We start from the raw sequence: 18,457 nt of genomic DNA on the forward strand, positions 1-18,457 counted from the left end.
ATGCTTATCAAATAAAAATTAAACCTCCAGTGTAATCCTTAAACACCAAAGTGATTAAGCTCTTATTTCCAATTGTGACGTCTACTCCCAAATTCATTTCTATTGCATGTTCTCCTAGTCAAGCATATTTATGAGTTCTATGCCCCTTGAAGAGCGTTTCCCTTGAAAATAAAATGAGACTAATCCAACGCAAACACAACTTATGGGTTACATCTAAAATTAGAATTTTGATGCAATTTTAAATCTTAATTTAGTTTTACTAGATACTTAACGCGCAAACAATAGGTCTACGCCAAATAATGAGGTCCACAGAACATGGTCAACACAATGGCCAGCTTGGTCATATTGTTGGGTCCCTCTGCCAGCTAGGATCATGTTGTGGGGTGCCACGTCGGTTCTTCATCTTAAATAGCATCCTCGTGAACTAGAATCTAGGCTTAGCCCATGAGGCTACTCCCATTTATACATGGAAACTATACAAATATAAATTCATTGCCTTGTTTCATGAAAAGCCTGGAATCAATATGTGTGTGTATGACTGTTTTGGTGTTTGTATGTGTATCTTCTATATATATATCTATCTAGGTTCTTAATTTTTAATTGCATTGTGTAAAGATAAAAACTGAATGGGTAGTTTCTAGGGCTACCTTTGGTCTGTTTTTTTAACACTAACTTCCCTAAGATATCACATACTTGGTATGGATTTAATGGTGTGTGTGTTGAAGAGGGCCAAGAGAAGGAAGGAAAATTTGTTAATTGATAGGAAGTATGAGATGTGGGACATAGAGGATATTAATGTGTAAAAGATTTGGGAAGTGATTAAGGAGGATTTGTTTGATAGACAAGTTGTTTGAATTGTCATTCGTAGGTTATCTCCTAACAAAATGACCATTCAAAACCATTGGTGCAAAAAGTTGTCTCCATGTGTGAAATCTCATTATTATTATTATTATCTTTTAAAATAAATTTTTGCCAACATTCTGGACCCAAGAGTTTTTTATTTTAATTTTTAAATATGCGTATTTTTTACATGCCAGCGAAAAAAACAAACAAACTAACAAACGAACTAACTAACAAAAAAAAGAATAAAAAAAAACAAAACAAAACAAAATCAAAAACAAAAACAAAATGAAAAAAATAAAATAAAACAACAAACAACAATAATGATGGAGTATCTTTGGGGCCATAGTAACTCTTTGACACATGGCTATCCTCATATCAAGGGCAATGAGGACTAAAGTTTGTGTGTATGAATACATGTGGATGGAATTATGATTTGAAGTTTAAATACAAAAAAGAATTCAGCTTAGAAGGTTGAATATACTTTTTTATTAAAAAAATAAAAATAAAAATAATTAGATTCCTCACTCTTTTACCCAGCTTGTATAATGCTTCTCCTGAAGTATTGTCACTACCACATTTTCTCAATGTAACTGTAACTTATTATTTTCTTGTGCTACAAGTACACACAAAAAAACTGCCCTAGAAACAGTAATATACAGGGTACAAAGGCAAACACAAAATTTTGAATATAGAATCTTAGAAACAAATCAATTCATTTGAACACCTTGTGACAATACTCTTCTCCTTCCCTTCCCCAAACATCACATCCCTCAGATCCCCAGATCCTAATCCTAATTTCCAAACCCTAATTCAACCGTGGGGTCAGAGTGGGGATGCTAACCAACCCAGATCCCTTGTGGAGTTTTTTGAAGAGGAGGACACTTCAACAACAGGATTGAGAAAAAGGCAGGAAGAAGAAGACGAAGAAGACATGTGACCACCTTAGAGAAAACTGCCACGTGGGACAGCGGAGTCCTAGTCAGCATGCCAGGTGAAGTCCAGGTCACCACGTGGTGCCATGTGGTGAGCCCAGATCCGTGATGCTCATCTACAGCAGCGGCTTGGTCGGCAGGAATAATCCACTTTGCGGCCCCACTCTCTGTGCGTCGTTCGCTGTCTCCCCACCCACTTTGAACCAAGTCTTGAGACTAGTGGAAGATTGGTGATATATATATATATATATATATATATGTTTTTTTTGAGAAGATTTCATCTGTTTGAGATTTTAATGAGGCATGGGAGAAGAAATCGTTGAATGGATTGCATTTGTTGCGGTGTAGAATTAGTTCCATATGGTTCCCTTACGTTGTTGTGTGTAGGTTTACCTGATCTTGGTGCCCACAAAGATGCCAACTCATTACTTTACCAACATTGCCATAGTGGATTTCTACTAGCAAACAATATGAGTCCATATTATTTAAAAAGAAAAAAAGACAAAAAGAAAAACCATGCTACTCATGCTCTCGACTTTTTCTTTTTCTTTTCCTTCCTTTCATATAAAATGTATTAAGAAAAAAAGAAAAGAAAACCTTGACATCTTCACAGAGCAGAGAGAGAGAGTCCAGTGACAGTGGGGCGAAGGCAAACAGTGTGCAGAACAGAAAGAATACGCTCCAGCCGAGAAAGGAAGGCAAGTGATGGAGTAGGGCCCGTGTGGAAGGAAGGGGCTCTAAGTTAATGCTATAAACTCACAGCCAGGAAGAGGTTTTCCGTTCTTAGTAAGCACATCACCCAGAAACTGGAACGACATCTTCCTCATATTCCAGAGATGGAGGGGAGGTGCCAACTGTGGTGGTGGCTCTTGCCTCTCCCTCTCATTCCGGGCAATGGAGGAGGAGGAGGAGGGCTACAGTGCCAGCAGCAGCAGGAGCATCTACTGTCAAACCACAAAGCAATCAAGCAAGGTGAAAGAAAGGTTCATGATCATAAGCCCATGCCTTGTTGCTCACACTACTCCGAATCATCCGATTTCTGGTTGTGGAGGCCAGCAGCCCCATCATTTTTCTTACACTGCCCCCCGCCCCTCTCCCACCGTTTGTTGATTCTCTCCCCCTGCTCATGTTGTGGCTTTTTCCCACCCCCATCAGCTCATCATCTCCACCATTCCGTTGCTGCTGCCTGGAGGTGTAGGAGCCATCAGTAGCAGCAACAGTGTCAATACCCAGTCTCTCTCACCCTGTTTTGTTTTGTTTTTGTTTTCTCATGCAGAGTGGAAGTTGACTCCATCTCGTGGTTTTCTTTCCAGTTCGTGGCAGTTTTTTTGAGTTTGTTGTCAGTTGGTTGCAAAGAATTGGCTGATGTGGGTGGTGTTTGAGGCTCAGAGGATTTAGGAACAGTGTGTGTGTGTGTGCGTTGTTTCGTTTGAGGATGGTGAGAATGAAGCGTGGGAATGGATGATTGAGAATTGGGTAGTAGATTGGTGGCAGGTGTGAAGGTGAAGTTGATGGTCTTGTTGTCTCGTTTCAGTTTTTTCTGGTGATTTTTCTAGAGTTGGGTTGGTAGTGGTTGGAGGGAGGAGGTTCAGGGAGTGGGAGTATGAGAGCAGATGACTGGAATGGGAGGGGTTTCGGTTTTTAGGAGGGGTTTGAGTGGGAATTCCGAGTGCAAGCTGTGATGCGGCTGCTCTTGTGTGGCTGAGGGAACTCTTTGGAAGGAGTTGAAGGGTCAGAACGGCGGTGGTGGTGCCGTGTTTGAGACTTGCATTGCGTGGAAAGTGGGAGTAGGAGAGCAGGGGGGTAGGATCTTCAGAGTAAAAGAGGGAGAGAAAGAAAGAGAAGCTGAGGTTGTGATACGCAGAGAGAAGAAGCGAGTTGGAAATGTGATTGGAGGAAACCATTCGTCCAGGTATGTTGAAGTTGGCATTCCTTCAAGAAAATGTAGAATCTTGTTAAAAATGAGTTACCGAGCTCCTGACTGATCTCATGTGATCATCGAGCAGCGCTGGGTAGTCAGCGCAACTGCGCATTATGGGAACGAAGAGTCACTTGTACCAGTCTTGAGAGGAAATTTTCTTTGAGAATAGCACTGGTTTATATCGTGATCAGCACTCCTTCCCTGCTATCACGGATCTCGTACTTCGAGCTCATGCCTCTGCTCTAGCTTTGTTAGCGTTGTGTACTTTTCAGCGGTACCCTCTCTTTACGCCTTCTCGTGAGCTTTGCGTAGTTTTGAATGTCAACTTCTCCTCACAGTCCCTCCTGAGAGACTACGTCTCAATTCAGTGATCCATTGTCATCACTGTCATTATGAATGCGTCTCATTCGTAGAACTGGTTTGTGTCTTCATACGAGGTCCCACATACATGTCTAGTTGTGGTTAGAGCAAGAAAGATGGCACATGTTACACAGCATGAAAGCATGCCTTGGGATATGCGCCGCACGGGGGCCAGCAGGTGGTTGTCAGAAAAACAAAAAAAAAAAAAAAAAAAAAAAAAACACGAGCTGAAATTTTCATAGTTTGTGACCTCAACCTACCTCTCGTGAACGCGCCGGATCCTCTCTAAACGGAAGTTAACAAGTCAGAGGTGTGACGTTGCAGGAAAGTAAGCTTCCGCAAATTTTCTCGCGTTCTTGAAAGGTTCAAGCATTTGCGCGGGCTGTTTCCAAATATATGTACGAGCAGTTAGTAGAGAGAACATGGTGAGTTTTCCCAAATCAGTAACGGTGTTTTTTCTTACAAAAAAACTCAATGATTGAAATGACTTATACCATGAATTTTAGGTGGCTGGGTTGGATTATCTTTGTTCATGTAACACTGATGATAACGAGGATAGTTTCAATATACCAAGTATCACGAAGCGTTTCTGAGTGAAGAAAAGTGTTTCAGTGCCTCTCAAAGTCATCGAATTATTTTCTCTTCAATTTTAACATTACCATTATTTAGAAGTTCTTGATCTGTTCACAAAAACCTGTTACCTTAATGTTTAATTTTCAAATACTGCTGTTACTTCTTCAATCATGACAGAGGTTTATATACATTTAAATTTTAGTTGACTAAAAGAACCTACTCCTTCCTAAACATCTTTGAGAGTCGCTTGAAGTGGCTTACACATGAAGGCTGTATAAACGTTGCTACTTGTTTCTGCATGACGATTTACTTCTCTAATTTTTGGACATAATTTCTCTTGAGATCTTTATGAGTGTGCTTAGCGAGGTAGAAAGCTACGAAGCACCTGTGACCGAGTTGCAGCCACCATCTTCGAGACCTCAGCTTTCTGAGTTTTAGGGCTTGATAAGGATTGGGATCGTGAGCACTAATTATTCTGCTTATAACGTAATATGCAGCTGCAGTCAAACATTAATGAGGCTCAGAGGCTCCTCCTGTAGTGCAGATCCGCAGAAGCTAATGTTTCAGAAGTCTACCACATCTGAGTGCCAAATTAAGCTGCCTCGTAGGCTCTCTCAACATGGGTGTGTGTTGTCCAAAGATGGCACCGGCGAAACACAAGGATGAACAACTTAATTCAAATCCATCTGCGGTTGTGCCAGCGTCATCCTCCCCAACTTATTGTGAATCAAGCCCTAGTGAAACTGCACCGAGCGAGATGACGTATGCAGACGCTGAGAGTAATCTTCCTAGAGTACAGCTTATTGGAGACGTCCTTTGTCTCTTTACACTGCGTGTGCTGATTGCGTTGCAATTCAAGGTGAACCACCTCTAGTATTGTGTCAGTCGCTTGGGTGTCACTTGGGAATGTTGCATTGGTTCTCTGCTGCGGGAACATACGTTCAAGATTCGTAGTACTTTCACTTCTGTTCAGTTTCTCAATGTTTCCATTGAAAATTAGTTTTGTCTTGACATATGTGACTGAGGTTTGAGCTTATTGATGAGTCAGACAAGCACTTCCTCACGACAACATGCACTCCTTGCAGGGTGTTGTTGTGGATGCAACTTGGCTCACACCTGCAGACTTGACCAATCCCAAGGTAGTCAACACAAGTCCTGATGGAAAATATCCTGTGTTGAAATATGGTCATCACAAAATCGTCCATTCCACAGACGTTATGCTGGAATATATCGAGGAGACTTTCCAAGATCCCACGTTGATCCCAAGCCCTATAAGAAGCGAAGTCATGAATTGGGTAGCTTTTATTCGGGATGAATTCACGCCTATTGTGGGGCAGTTGGTTTATGATGGAAGTCCCTTGGTTCAACAAGAATTGAGACCGAACTTAGAATCCGCCTTTGCCAAATTGGACAGTGGTAAATTGGTACATGGAAAGCAGGGTCGATTCTTTTTTGGGAACCATTTTACTCTTGTAGATGTCTATCTCATTCCAGCTCTACTTCTCGTTGATGTGGCTAAGTTCTTTCGGGGTATTGAAATTGGAGCTGCTCACCCTCATCTACTCTCTTATAGTTTAGGTTTACATTCTTTTCCCAACTATGCTCCAGTGCGGGTGGATCTGGAGTTACTGAAAGGAGCCATAGCCAAAGTTCTGGACGAGAGGGCTCCATCTCCTTTGATCGTGATGACTGTGCTACAACATCGGAGCATTTCATGGCACTTGGAGAAGTTACTTGCACTCGCTGATGAGCTACTAGTAAATAAACTTGAGATAGAAGTGGGGGAGTTTGGAAGACGAGGAGCAGGGAAACGAATGCAACTGCTTTGGAAGATGTATGGACGCCTGGTGGACTTGATGCAAGAACATGCACAGATAGAGGAGAGAGTCATTTTTCCTGCAATAGACTGTACAGAGGAAGGTATGTTTACGATGAGTTGTCCTTTACTCTGCGTAATAGTATTGTAGAACTTGTGTTCTGATCTCCAGCTGATCCATCCATCTGAATAGCTTAAGCCTAATCATCACGTAAAATGTACGTGGTGTAAGTGAGTAAATGTGGGTTTGCATTGGCTTCTAAATGCTTCAGGAATGAGTGAGTCAGCGCTCATGGATCATGCCCGAGACCTTCCAGTGATGAATGGAATACGCGAAGACATAAAGGGGGTGATGGCGCTGGAGCAAGGCGGTTCTGACCATCTGGAAGGTTTGCAGGCTCTTGCTGCTCGATTGCGTGTTTACCAAGTGAGCTACTGTTAACATGCTTTTTTATTCTTTTGTGTGAATGACGCTTTTGGTGTCTCAATGAAGAAAGAGATATAACCATATTTGCCAACTATTCATGTGTTGCGTGGCCCACAGATTATTCTTTTGCAAGCAATCTTTAAGCGAATGATCCTAATTCGATTGTACACGTTATCTAGCGGAACGCTGTGTATCAATCAATGGTGGTGCTTAGTTTTGAATTTTGCAGCAATGCTCATGTTTTTGTCCGCAAGGCTTGCGTAAACCATTTTTGGAGCCGGGTTAAGTCATACTTACTCGTGGACGTCGCCTGTCACAGAAAAACGTCGTGGAACATTACCATGAAGAAGAGAGGGATCTGTTACCACAGCTCAACATAGCTGATATTGGGAGAGACAAGCAAGAGGAATTAGTGATTCAGTGTTTTGGGGTTATGGAGGAGTCCCATGGGAGGCTACTACCGTTCCTTCTTCAAGGGTTAGAGCGCCATGAAGTAAACCAATATCTTGGGCTCTTCCAGAAGTCATTTGAAGGAGGGAACAGCCGACTTTTCATGAGAATGTCTTCCTGCCTAGAAAATGCAGACGAAGAGTTTAATGAAGTTTGTAAAGTGGCGCAAGAAAGGATGGGTGAAGTTATGGCTCCTGCAAAAGACAATGCCTGATGGATCGTGACAAACACTATTTTCTGGTGCTTGTGGTGTGACACGCTTCACTCCAATTCTGCCTGGTGTAGGGTTTAGGGTTGAGATTAGTGTCGTAATTGATGGTTACCAAGTTACTGATGCGTATAGAATGCAATTCCTGCACTAGGTTTTGTTCTCGTGCAGTTGCCACTGGGGTAATGGTGGGTGAGTTACCTGAGGTCTTTGTAGAACCTGTTGTCTGGTTTTGAGTGTGCGTATGCCCCGATACGCAGAACTTTCGTGGTCCACCCCTGAGTAAATGTACATTAGAGTGTAGAATAGGTCCTCTGGCGCTTTATTATCAGAGATTGTAAGGTTACAATCTTGAGCTGCAGACTTTCTTTTTTTTTGATTGGTCCTAGGATAGTACATACTAGAGGTTATTGCAAGTTACTCTGTTTGAAAGCAGGACCAGGACCATGAAAACACCACAGGTCCATTGTAGATTACTGGTAGTTCCTCTTCATCCGAGGCTGAAAATCGGGGATAACTATGTAGATTTTGGTCGCCAGTGTCTCTAACCGCTATTGTTGCATGGCACGTGGGGAGTCCTCACTGAACCCCACTTCTTCACCAATATTCAATCCTCTTCCTGAGTGTTTGAACTGCTTCGATGTATGTGTATTAAGAAAGTTGCTTTTCCTATCCTTGAAGACATCCATTTGGTGGGTTGCAATTATTGTAAAGCTCATCTTTCTACACTTCGCCCTTACTCTATTGCCTCCTCTAGATTCTTGTAACATCTTGTAGTTCCTCTTCCTGTGAATTGGCTGGCTTTGGACAGCTGTGGACATGCTCCAAGGAAGACCTTATTTCCACGGTCTAATCTCCCGAGCTACGACGCTGGGCAACCTCGTTCCAGTCCCAGCACTGTACTCTCTAATTAACTTTCCAGTTACTGCAGCTGCAGCTGATCCAGCTATTCCTCAACAGCAAGTGGCACAACAGGAAGTTGTAATGGCAGGGTCGAAGGTGGTGCGCATGATCCGCCTACTGAGGTTCTCAAGCTTCCCAGGAGATGGTCTGATATGTCAGAACTTAAGCAAGCGGCACGAGCAAGTCATAGCTCAATCACCCAGTCACAATGGGTCCTTCCTCATCGTCTTTAATGAGAGGGATAAGAGGTGGCAAACATAGCTTGCATCCAAATGCATGGAAGGATGACAAAAGTTGAAATTTTTTCAACAATCCAACCCAAGTTGTGACTTCACCATATTCAGGTCATCAGTAAGCTTCTACCACCAGTTACGCTGATCTTGTTTAAAACAACCCAACTTAGTCGGTACATCATCGATCCTAAATCATGAAAGTCTTTGCTATAGGATTGATCTTGTTGTGGCATTATTACCAACTAGTTTAAACAGCCAGCAGGGAAGAGGCGGGAATGTGAGGAAGACTCTTCTCTGTGTGTTTTGCATGGAAATCTATTCTTTTCCATCAGCCAGTCAAAGGAAATTTGGCTCCATGCCACAGCTTTTATGATCAAACTTTTGTAGAACATTGAACAGCCGTGTTTATGTACTTCTTTCTGATTATATGCAATTTATAATGCTTTCAAAAGTCTGCTGAAATTAATGTAAAGTGTCTATACTATCCCAAAAAGTAGCTATACATTGTTAAAATGATGTGTACATATACTCACATATACTTTTACATAAGAGTAAATCATTTAGCCATGTACACAAGAGAAAGATAGATCATATCACCATGGTTGATCTATTAGTAATAAAAAATCATTTTATTAGAATATATGTATGTATACCAAAATAAAATATATGTTTTTACAACATGTTTTAATAGATTTTTGTGTTTATATATATATATATATATATATATATATATATATATGTATGTATTTAATATCTAAATATTTTTGAATTTAAAACTAAAACTTACATATGTTCTATAATATAAAAATTTAATTATATAAAACATATTTGATTATGGATGTGCTTTTCTTAAAACATTATTAAAAATATAGAAAAAATTAAAGAAAAGATGTTTATATAAAGTGAAATATTTGTGTATTTGTGGAATAAATTTGAATTTATTTAGATTCAAAAATCAATTTTTTTTTTAAAAAAAAACATTTTTATTTAAAATATTATTTAAGAATAAAATAATAAAATATAATAAATAGATTTTTATTTGCATATTAAATAAAATTGAAATAGATTTTAAATTTGTATTATAAAATAACAAATGCCAAAATTAAGGAGTAATAATTTTTTTAAATCAAATTTTGATAATACTATGAAAATAAAACTTATACAAATATTATTATCAAAATTTTGATATATATATATATATAAACAAAAGTTAAAAATTTAAGTTTGATTTGACAATGCAAATTAATAAAATTGAGTTTTATATATGAATTTAAATATTTATATTTATCATGATCCTATCATGTATAGAAGAATTAATCCTAATTCTTCTATATTTAAATTTAATAGAAGAAAAATCAACATTTTTAATTGAAAAAAACAACTTCTCAAAAAATAAGACTTGGATTTTTATTGAAACGTAAACTGCTTTCTTTTGGCTTTAAATCAACATCACTATCTACTTAAAGTTGCTCATATATTAAATTTATATCTATCTATATATCTATCTTTATTATTATTATTATTATTATTCAATTGTGGTTAAAATGTAACAATAGTTTTCTTAGATGTCTAGGTTAATGGAATAATGAACAATTATATATGTATATATATATATATATATATATATATATACATAATTTAAATTATAATAAAAACATATTATATTTTTCTATGAGAAGAATGTTTTATACTAACACTTATATAAAAATGCATAATTTTAGATTTTAAACTACTAAGTAGAAGAAACCACCTTTAAATAAATTCTAATCCCAATGCCTTTAATTAAAAATAATAATATTAAAAATCACATAGTTATTCATATTTGCAAGATATTTGAATCATAAAAAATTCTTTTAATATTATATGGAACTGAACAAGACTTGATGATTTTAAAATAACTAATAGGCAATTAAATAATTATAATATTTAAATTAAAAGTACCAATCTTTACAATAATGTTTTTAGATTGTCACAATTTTTAGGTTCCAAAATTTATTTAATTATACTACAAATAAAGCATCAATTAAAAAATCTATTTATTTAAATTTTATATTAAGAAATTTATATATTTTGTTCTTATGAATTATAGATACATTTTTTTGTATACCAAATTTTTTAAAAATGTTGGATATATATATATATATATATATATATATACAAATACTGTTTTGTATCTAAGATGAGTATAAATTTTTGAATCTAAAATAATTTATATTTTCTAAAAATATTAAGATACAATCAAAAAACAATATGAAGCTATTAATTAAGTATTTGTATCATAATGCTAAAATGATGAGATTTGCATTAATAAAACAACTACACAACACTAGAGTGACCTCTCTTTATATTTTTACTTTAGAATCTTTTTCAACTTTTCAAAATACCTAACCATTCTACTATTCAAAGTGCTTCAAACACATTTCTACAGAGGTTTGTAAATAAACAAGTCTTCTGTACCAACTACTTTAAATACACTTATACTTAGGTAAACATCATTTTCTCTTTTAGATTTCAGTAATTTTTTCTTAAATATCTATATATTTTTGTATTAAACCTTTATCTTTTTCAAAATTCAAACTCTACATGACCTTGTCTCTTTTCCTTAATTACAGTAATAATAATAATAATAAATTAACAAAGAAGAATATTAATAACAATCTATAACAATCCATAAAGCAGCTCAACAAAAAAAGGAGAAAAAGATAATGCCCTACGGATGTTTTATAGAATAAATACAATCTATAAAGCATCTCAAAACAATCAATAACAATCTATAAAACATTACAAAAAACATCCCAAAACAATCAATAACAATCTATAAAACATTACAAAAAACATCCCAAAACAAACAATCTATTACAACAATCATAATAACTTTGCACACAAAACAACAACCCATATCATTTGCTCACCTATCATCAATCCCATGCCTCTTTTTCTTTCTCTCATTCTTTCCTTCCCTCCATCTATGGCTCTTCCCCATCCCCATGACCCACAACACGACAAAGCCCTAAACACAAACAAAAAACGAAAAGTAAAAAGAGGTGAAGGGGAAGAAGAAAGGAGGCAAAAACAAAGGCAACGTCCAACCACCAATTTTGCATCCCCGACAAGCCTTGCTCGCATTCCTCGGTGTCGGAGAGTGTCCGAAAATGCCGTTTTTCCTCTTTCATTTCTGCTTTTGCGAGCGTGTGTGATGTTGTTGCGTTTGTCTTCTTCTTCTACTTCATCACTTGCTTGTGCTCGTAAGTAGAAATGGATTCATGGGTTTCATGCTTTGAAACTGCGGACAAGGAGCGCGAGATTGCCTGAGAGTGGACCCGAAATCGGGTGGCGGCGACAGCGTGGAGGCCACGATTGGAGAAGAACGAAGAAGAAGACGAAGAGTAATGGGGATGCGGTGGTGAGCAATGCGCCCAGAATCGGTGTCTGCGCGTGTGCGTGTGGGTGAGGGCGTGGGATCGCAGTTGCAGCAGCAGCAGCAGGAGGGCATCCACCCTGTTTCGGCTTTGCTGTCCTCGTCTCTGCTTTGCCCCCTTTCTTCTCCTCTTCTTTGTCGTTTTGCCAATCGATTCCAGGATTGCTGCTGACCAGAAGAGCGCCATCGATTGGTGGGAGATCCCAGGTCGGAAGTCCTTCATGCTCAAGCGCCTCTCCCAATACGTTGCTTCTTCGTCTGCTTCTTCTGCTTCTTCTTCCGACCGGGAGAGCATGTAGGTGAGCATGGTCTCGCTGCTGGAGAGTTTTGCGTTGGTGGGTCCAGTGAGATGTGGTTTCTGCCCATGGCGTGGTGTGATTCTGCCGGCGCGTAGTTTCTGTGAGACTGCCCTCTTTCGTGAGCGTTTTTACGGCTCTACAGAGCAGTTTCACAGTCATTTCAAAGAGGATCCCAGTCTTGGATTTCGGATCTTGTGTGCTATGCGCACCTCCAGATTTTATAGCTTTGGAATTATTTTTGAAGATGGAATAGGTTTATTGGTTTGCTCTCTTTTATTTTGAATTCGGATGCAAGAAAGTTGAAAGAATAATCAGTGGGTACGGTCGTAGGATTTTTGAAGATGGCGGTTTGGGTCAGGTTTATGAATTTATCGTTCTTGGTATTAAAGTAGCTAGTGGAATATCGCACCAGACGTTCGTTAGTTTGTTGTTGTGTCTCTTATGTTGCCAGGCTGCCTGAGCTCAGTAGCCAAGCTAATAAGTCTGGATGACTGGCTGAGTGTAGAATCTTGACTGATTGCCTGTTACACAAGAGTGATGCAGTGTATGCTGGTCCGTGAAGTTATTGATCTTTAGCAGCATCTATTGCCACTTGAAAGTGCTCGGGATTTGTTTAGTGATGCAGGTGATCAGAGACATCAGCACTATTGTGCTAGCTTATTTTGTGTGCAATAGCATTGGCTGGATTTGAAAGGCTTAGGAGGTAGAATTCCGAGGGCGTTTTTCAGTCATGAAAAGGTACGCAGAGCTTTCAGTAATTGCTTTCAGTTCATAGAGCTTCATGGGTAGTGTTGGGTTACTTTCATTTTAAAACCTCGACAACCATTGTTTTATCAAAGATAGCTATAACTAAGTCACGAGGCATGGCACACAGAGGGCCATCTCCGCTTGCATCTGCAAATTGCTCAATTATCAATTTTTTCCTCAATATAAAACTTCTCATTGCTTTGCTGTTTTTCAGTGCAGTGGGGGCTGCGGCTTCCTCTAAACCCAGAACAATGTTGAGGTTGATAGTAGCTGCAATTGTAGGTGGACTGATTGGTGCCTTTATCAGCACGCTCATGCAGGTATGTTATGAGCAGCCTGGTTTCCTCCTCTAGTCGGAAAACTGAGACATGTGGCAATACATATAATCTATGACAGAAAGTTTTCGCTTGCCTCGTCCTTTCATGTAAGATGTTCTCTGAAGCTGCACATGCAAGTGGTCCCCGGTGCTTCTTTCATAAGTAGAGGTATTCTGGTATAGTTGACTTTGTTTGACATGTGCCGAATAAACGAATCTACTTGATTAAAATTTAAGGATAGTTGTGTTAACGCTGAGAAGCTGTGTTACAGCATGGCGTCGCACCTAATCTTGGGTATATTGCTGCGCACATCCAGCAGCCGCAGTATGCCGATTATCCACCAATTCCTCCTACGGTACAATTCATCATTCTTAATACGGCTGTCTAATTGCTTTGACATCTGTTCCAGCGTGGATTGGGTGGTGCTTGCTTGGTAGAGCACATAGTGCATAGGTATGGTGATGATCATTTCTCACGGTTGAGCTGGTCTTGTATGTTTTTTACTTCTACAATACATCGAAACAAGTTTTTAAAGCTCTAGGCTCTGCTGTGGTTAGTATGGATAATGACCTAGGTTTGTCTTAAATCACTTGGCAATGTTAAGTTGGACATAAATTCAGTGGTAAGCCTTTTAAGCTGCAGTTCATACCCATTGAGCTCGTATACTCGCTTTCTCATTTTGTTTAGTACGGGATACTTGGAAAACAGGATATGGAAGGGCCCACGTGCACTAGGGATAAACCGCTAGGAACCGAGTCTCTTCCACCTGGCATCATCCACGCTGAAACTGATCTTTTTCCTCGTAGGTTATGGGGGAAACCTGAAGAGGTATGCTGTGAAGGGATGAGGTTACTTCCAGGCAGTAGAAGCCTTACATGAAGCAAAATGATGCCGTGGGATATTTCTCCATGTACAGCTTTGGAAGTTTTTGTTGAGGCCTTATCTTCAGGTTCATGGGTAGCCGAAATATTCTTACTTGGTGGCATATGAGTTATTGTTGAGCTTCACTGCCACACCTTATCCATGTGATGCTTGTTTATGTCACTGTTATTTATGAATCACTGTCTGATACCAAAATTATTGCAGGATCTATTGGAAACGCCAAAATATCTTTTGACGTTCACTGTCGGTGTTAGTCAGAAGGCAGCTGTCAATGCCGCAGTCCAGAAAGTATGTCTCTCGTAGCCTCACACAGGATTCACAAGATGTGTTTTGCGTTGATATAGCTTGGCTGCCATTTTATCAGACGAACGTGTTTGTGGATATTCAACAAGCTTACTATACCACTGCTGCAACAATGCATCCTACAAAATATACTGTCTATAATTCACGTCCTTGATTTGGCTCTTCAGTTCTCGAAGGAGTTTCAAATATTGCTCTTCCATTATGACGGAAAAGTGACTGAATGGGACGAGTATGAATGGTCTCAAAACGCCATTCATATAAGTATTCGTAAGCAAGCCAAGTGGTATGTTCCCTTCTAATACTTAAAACCAATGGGGCTATTTAGGCTTAGAGGATGTGTTGTCAGTGTGATACTCTTCACTTTTGTGCGTTTTTGTTGAGCTTTTGGTAATGCCTGTTTGTTACTTGTGGTGGATTCTCAATCTGACTACATTTCTGGCTCTGCTCTGTTGTCGAAGTTGTAGTTAACTGATTTTAGGGGCAATTGCAGGTGGTATGTCAAGCGATTTTTGCATCCTGATGTGGTGGCACAGTATGAATATATCTTCATTTGGGATGAGGATCTTGATTTGACTCATTTCAATGCGCGGAGGTGAGTTACTTCTGTCATAATTTGTTCCGGAAGTCTCAGCCAACTTGTGAGTCCAGAATTGTGAACCGCATTTACGACTTTAGGATGTGCTTTTGCAACAATAATGTGATACGGCTTTAATATAACGAAGGCTTTCTAACGAAAATAAAATAAAAAAAACTGCAGGTACCTGGAGCTCGTCGAAAAGCATGGTCTCGAAGTTTCACAGCCGTCGCTGGATTCCTCTCGTGGTACAACTTGGGCAATGACAAGGCATCGGGGCGATATTGAGGTTCACAAGTATGTTTCTGATATGATTTGGGTGATATATTCTACATGCTGTTCTAATAATAGTACTCTAACATTATTAAATGTATAGTGGGGAGTCTTTTAATTCTGTAATCAGCGTCCTCAAATAAGAGTACAGTGTTGAACTGTACCTCTTCTGTGTTGAGAGCACCGTTTTGAACACATACTGGACCCGATTTATTCATTTCTTTTTCACTGTAACATTTCTGTTGTTTTCTGCCATTTGGTTCCCATTTTTAGTTTTGTCACTTATGATCAGACACAACTTAGAAACTTCTTCATGAGGGTATCCATATGGGAAATCTTGTAATGCTATCTTAAATGATACTATCATCCGTTTTACTGAAAAGCACTGACCTTCAAAACAAACCTATGCGCATCTTCAGGGTAACGGTGGAACATCCTGGTTGGTGCAAAGATCCGCTCAAGCCCCCCTGTGCAGGGTAACTAGCCACCAAACAAAGCATCATGTGATGGGTTCATAAGATGGCTTCCTTTTTTGAGATTCGTACTCGTTTGTTGGTCACTGACGGATTGTTCGATATCGCAGGTTTGTTGAGATCATGGCACCCGTGTTTTCACGAAAAGCATGGCGTTGCGTCTGGTACATAATACAGGTACATGATCACAACTTTGAAGAATCCATTTGATTTACCTCAGTCGAGACCATGAGGAGATGCAGTATATGTTTCCATCTAATTATTTTATATCTGTACTTGGTTATAGAATGACTTGGTACACGGTTGGGGTCTGGATTTCGCCATACGTCGCTGTGTTGAGGTAACTCTGCTTCCGAACTCAAGTTTGTTATGAGTTAATATTGTATAAACAGTCAGCTATTGCGGAATTCTGATTAGTGAATATTCTCCGCTCTTCTTAAGCGCATCATTTTGTCCATACAGCCTGCTCACGAGAAAATTGGAGTAGTTGATGAAACATGGATTATACACGTCGGTGTACCATCACTTGGAAATCAGGTGGGTCATTCTACATATTCTGTGTAACATTCCCTTGGAGTATGGATATATCTTCTAATTCCCAGCATTCTCTAGTAGTCGTTTAGCAGCATCACCATAAATGCAGGAGGAACTTTGCATCAAGAAACTCTATTCCAACTTTATTGGCTAACGCCATTCTGTCAAGTGATATAGTTGTAATGCTTTTTACAATCCCCCTTCATCAAGAGTATGAGTCCTCTTTCGAAGCTTGAAATGGGATAAATCTCTCCGCAATACATGATGCGCATAAGTACCTTCCGACTCTCTTCTGTCTAATTTTTTCAAGATTGCAAACCAACCTATGGACTCGTTCATGAACGAAAGTATTCGGAACTTGAGTATGTCAAGAATTTCCCTCAATCATCTAAAGCATTGTCTATTGTTTGCAGGGTGTAACCATCGCTGGGAGGGCACCATGGGAAGGGGTAAGCACATCTTTTTGTAATCATCTTCGTTTTCTTCCGCACCTGCTTGTATCAACTTCATTTTTCAAGCTCAACCCTGAAACTAGTATTTTGACGATCTTTTTCTGCTCCTTGCAGGTACGGTTGAGATGCAATTATGAATGGCAAATTTATTCTAAGCGATGGAAGGAAGCCGATGCAAGACAAGCTGAATTAGATGCAGCAGCTCAAGGGAAGTAGAAGAGTTTATTGCAATACCCTGGGTGCCCTTGGAATGTGCCCGAAGTGTGTGGCTTGCTCGTTTCTTACCGAGCATATCTCCTCTGCCTACTCGAGGTTACTTAGTGCAAGTTAGGCTCTTCTGTGGTGGGAAACTTACCACCTGGATCCTAAAAGCAGATTGATTCATCCCTGAAAGACACTTGGAAACCTGGTTAAAACTTCGTCACAATTTTAGACTGTCCTTGCAGGACCTTTTACTTGCACGTCGGTGCTGGAAACACGGGAGAATTTTTGAACGGCTGGTGTGACATCCATCTGGAAGTTTCCGGACTTGTAGTTTTCTGCAGTAATAGACGTCGTAACAGACTCTGGAAGCTCCTGAATTTGAATGAAGAATCAAAATACTGTGAGAATAAACACATCTTTTTTCCCGTTGAGACTGCGTCCCGACTTTGTTACAAACGTTACGTATCATCACAAACTACACGTGCTGAGGCGTTAGAACACCCTTACTGATTGCATTCCAGTACATTTGATACTCCAATGATCGGCTTGCAAGTCCATCACAATATCAAAGCCACGATTATCTCGGAAACTCTGCACTTTGTAAGGAAAACGGGCATCACTTCCTTCTACCTTTGTATGTGAAATGTCTTGACCCAGCTCAAAGGCTTCGGAGTACCGGCGATGCATATAGCTTCGAGCTTCTGTTGCCTGCTCTTCGGTAAAGAATTGAGCCCCATGGCCGGTTTTGCTGTGCGACGGGTGCGCGCGGTGCATCGGCGGCGGCGGCGGATTAGCAAGTCGTACGCATCCATTGTGGTCCAGACGGTTAGGATACTCGGCTAGGGCTCGGCTCGGGATCCGTGAAAACCGGAGCCGCACTTGGTCTCTAGATCCGGTTTTTCAGGAGTCGACGTTTTGATCGATTGTGTACTCCAAGCTGGGGTTTGTAGCTTTGTATTTGTTGAGAACGTTTAGAAAGACACAAGAGTAATAGTAAGTCATACACAGATACAAGAGTAGTAGTAAGTCATACACACAAGTGGGTTTCTAAGGAGAGAGAACTTCACACTTAAAAATCTATTGATCTGGTTGTGTCTAGTATACAAGAAGAGAAAAGGGGAGAGGATAAAGAGTACTTCTCCACTAGACTCTAAATATTGTAGCTATGGTATTTACTGTAGTCTACAGTAAATATTATGCAGAGCGTCGACTACATTTAATGATCTCAACACTCCTCCTCACTCATCATAATATTTACATAATATAAAATTTGTATGGAATTATGATCTATACTTTTCTCTGATCTTGCAAGATC

The 18,457-nt window shown here is 39.5% G+C and overlaps 2 protein-coding genes across 16 annotated transcripts; both read left to right on the top strand.

The window, feature by feature from the left end:
• Positions 1-2,580: 2,580 nt before the first annotated feature.
• LOC112283848 (uncharacterized) lies at positions 2,581-8,134 on the top strand. 6 transcript variants are annotated; one of them, XM_024523102.3, is made up of 6 exons: positions 2,581-2,758; positions 4,381-4,481; positions 5,127-5,488; positions 5,715-6,549; positions 6,718-6,872; positions 7,192-8,134. In XM_024523102.3, the coding sequence occupies exons 3-6, from the start codon at positions 5,249-5,251 to the stop codon at positions 7,534-7,536; spliced, it is 1,575 nt and encodes a 524-aa protein (XP_024378870.1). In that variant the 5' UTR covers positions 2,581-2,758; positions 4,381-4,481; positions 5,127-5,248; the 3' UTR covers positions 7,537-8,134. The 6 variants fall into 6 exon arrangements, with proteins under 6 accessions (XP_024378870.1, XP_090107115.1, XP_090107116.1 ...); XM_090250989.1 differs by having other exon boundaries at positions 2,606-2,747; XM_090250990.1 differs by having other exon boundaries at positions 2,616-2,747; positions 5,174-5,488.
• A 4,104-nt stretch (positions 8,135-12,238) lies between these two features.
• LOC112284024 (uncharacterized) lies at positions 12,239-17,573 on the top strand. Of its 10 annotated transcripts, none has more exons than XM_024523492.3 (15): positions 12,239-12,379; positions 13,001-13,121; positions 13,345-13,450; positions 13,719-13,802; positions 14,156-14,275; positions 14,534-14,617; positions 14,800-14,915; positions 15,123-15,224; positions 15,390-15,503; positions 15,899-15,955; positions 16,063-16,129; positions 16,239-16,292; positions 16,415-16,489; positions 16,900-16,935; positions 17,053-17,573. In XM_024523492.3, the coding sequence occupies exons 2-15, from the start codon at positions 13,114-13,116 to the stop codon at positions 17,152-17,154; spliced, it is 1,125 nt and encodes a 374-aa protein (XP_024379260.1). In that variant the 5' UTR covers positions 12,239-12,379; positions 13,001-13,113; the 3' UTR covers positions 17,155-17,573. The 10 variants fall into 10 exon arrangements, with proteins under 10 accessions (XP_024379260.1, XP_024379265.1, XP_024379257.1 ...); XM_024523497.3 differs by having other exon boundaries at positions 13,350-13,450; XM_024523489.3 differs by having other exon boundaries at positions 12,242-12,383.
• Positions 17,574-18,457: the final 884 nt, after the last annotated feature.

Source organism: Physcomitrium patens, chromosome 6 (assembly GCF_059467195.1).
Source record: "Physcomitrium patens ecotype Gransden chromosome 6, ASM5946719v1, whole genome shotgun sequence".
Taxonomy (NCBI): domain Eukaryota; kingdom Viridiplantae; phylum Streptophyta; class Bryopsida; order Funariales; family Funariaceae; genus Physcomitrium; species Physcomitrium patens.

Excerpts from the sequence above, each read along its gene's own strand:
- LOC112283848 (XM_024523102.3), top strand. The coding sequence starts at position 5,249 with ATGGGTGTGTGTTGTCCAAAGATGGCACCGGCGAAACACAAGGATGAA. Across the intron at positions 5,489-5,714 it reads TGATTGCGTTGCAATTCAAG|GGTGTTGTTGTGGATGCAAC; the intron begins GTGAACCACCTC and ends CACTCCTTGCAG. Across the intron at positions 6,873-7,191 it reads CTCGATTGCGTGTTTACCAA|AAAAACGTCGTGGAACATTA; the intron begins GTGAGCTACTGT and ends CGCCTGTCACAG.
- LOC112284024 (XM_024523492.3), top strand. Across the intron at positions 15,225-15,389 it reads ACTCATTTCAATGCGCGGAG|GTACCTGGAGCTCGTCGAAA; the intron begins GTGAGTTACTTC and ends AAAAAACTGCAG. Across the intron at positions 16,490-16,899 it reads TACCATCACTTGGAAATCAG|GGTGTAACCATCGCTGGGAG; the intron begins GTGGGTCATTCT and ends TATTGTTTGCAG.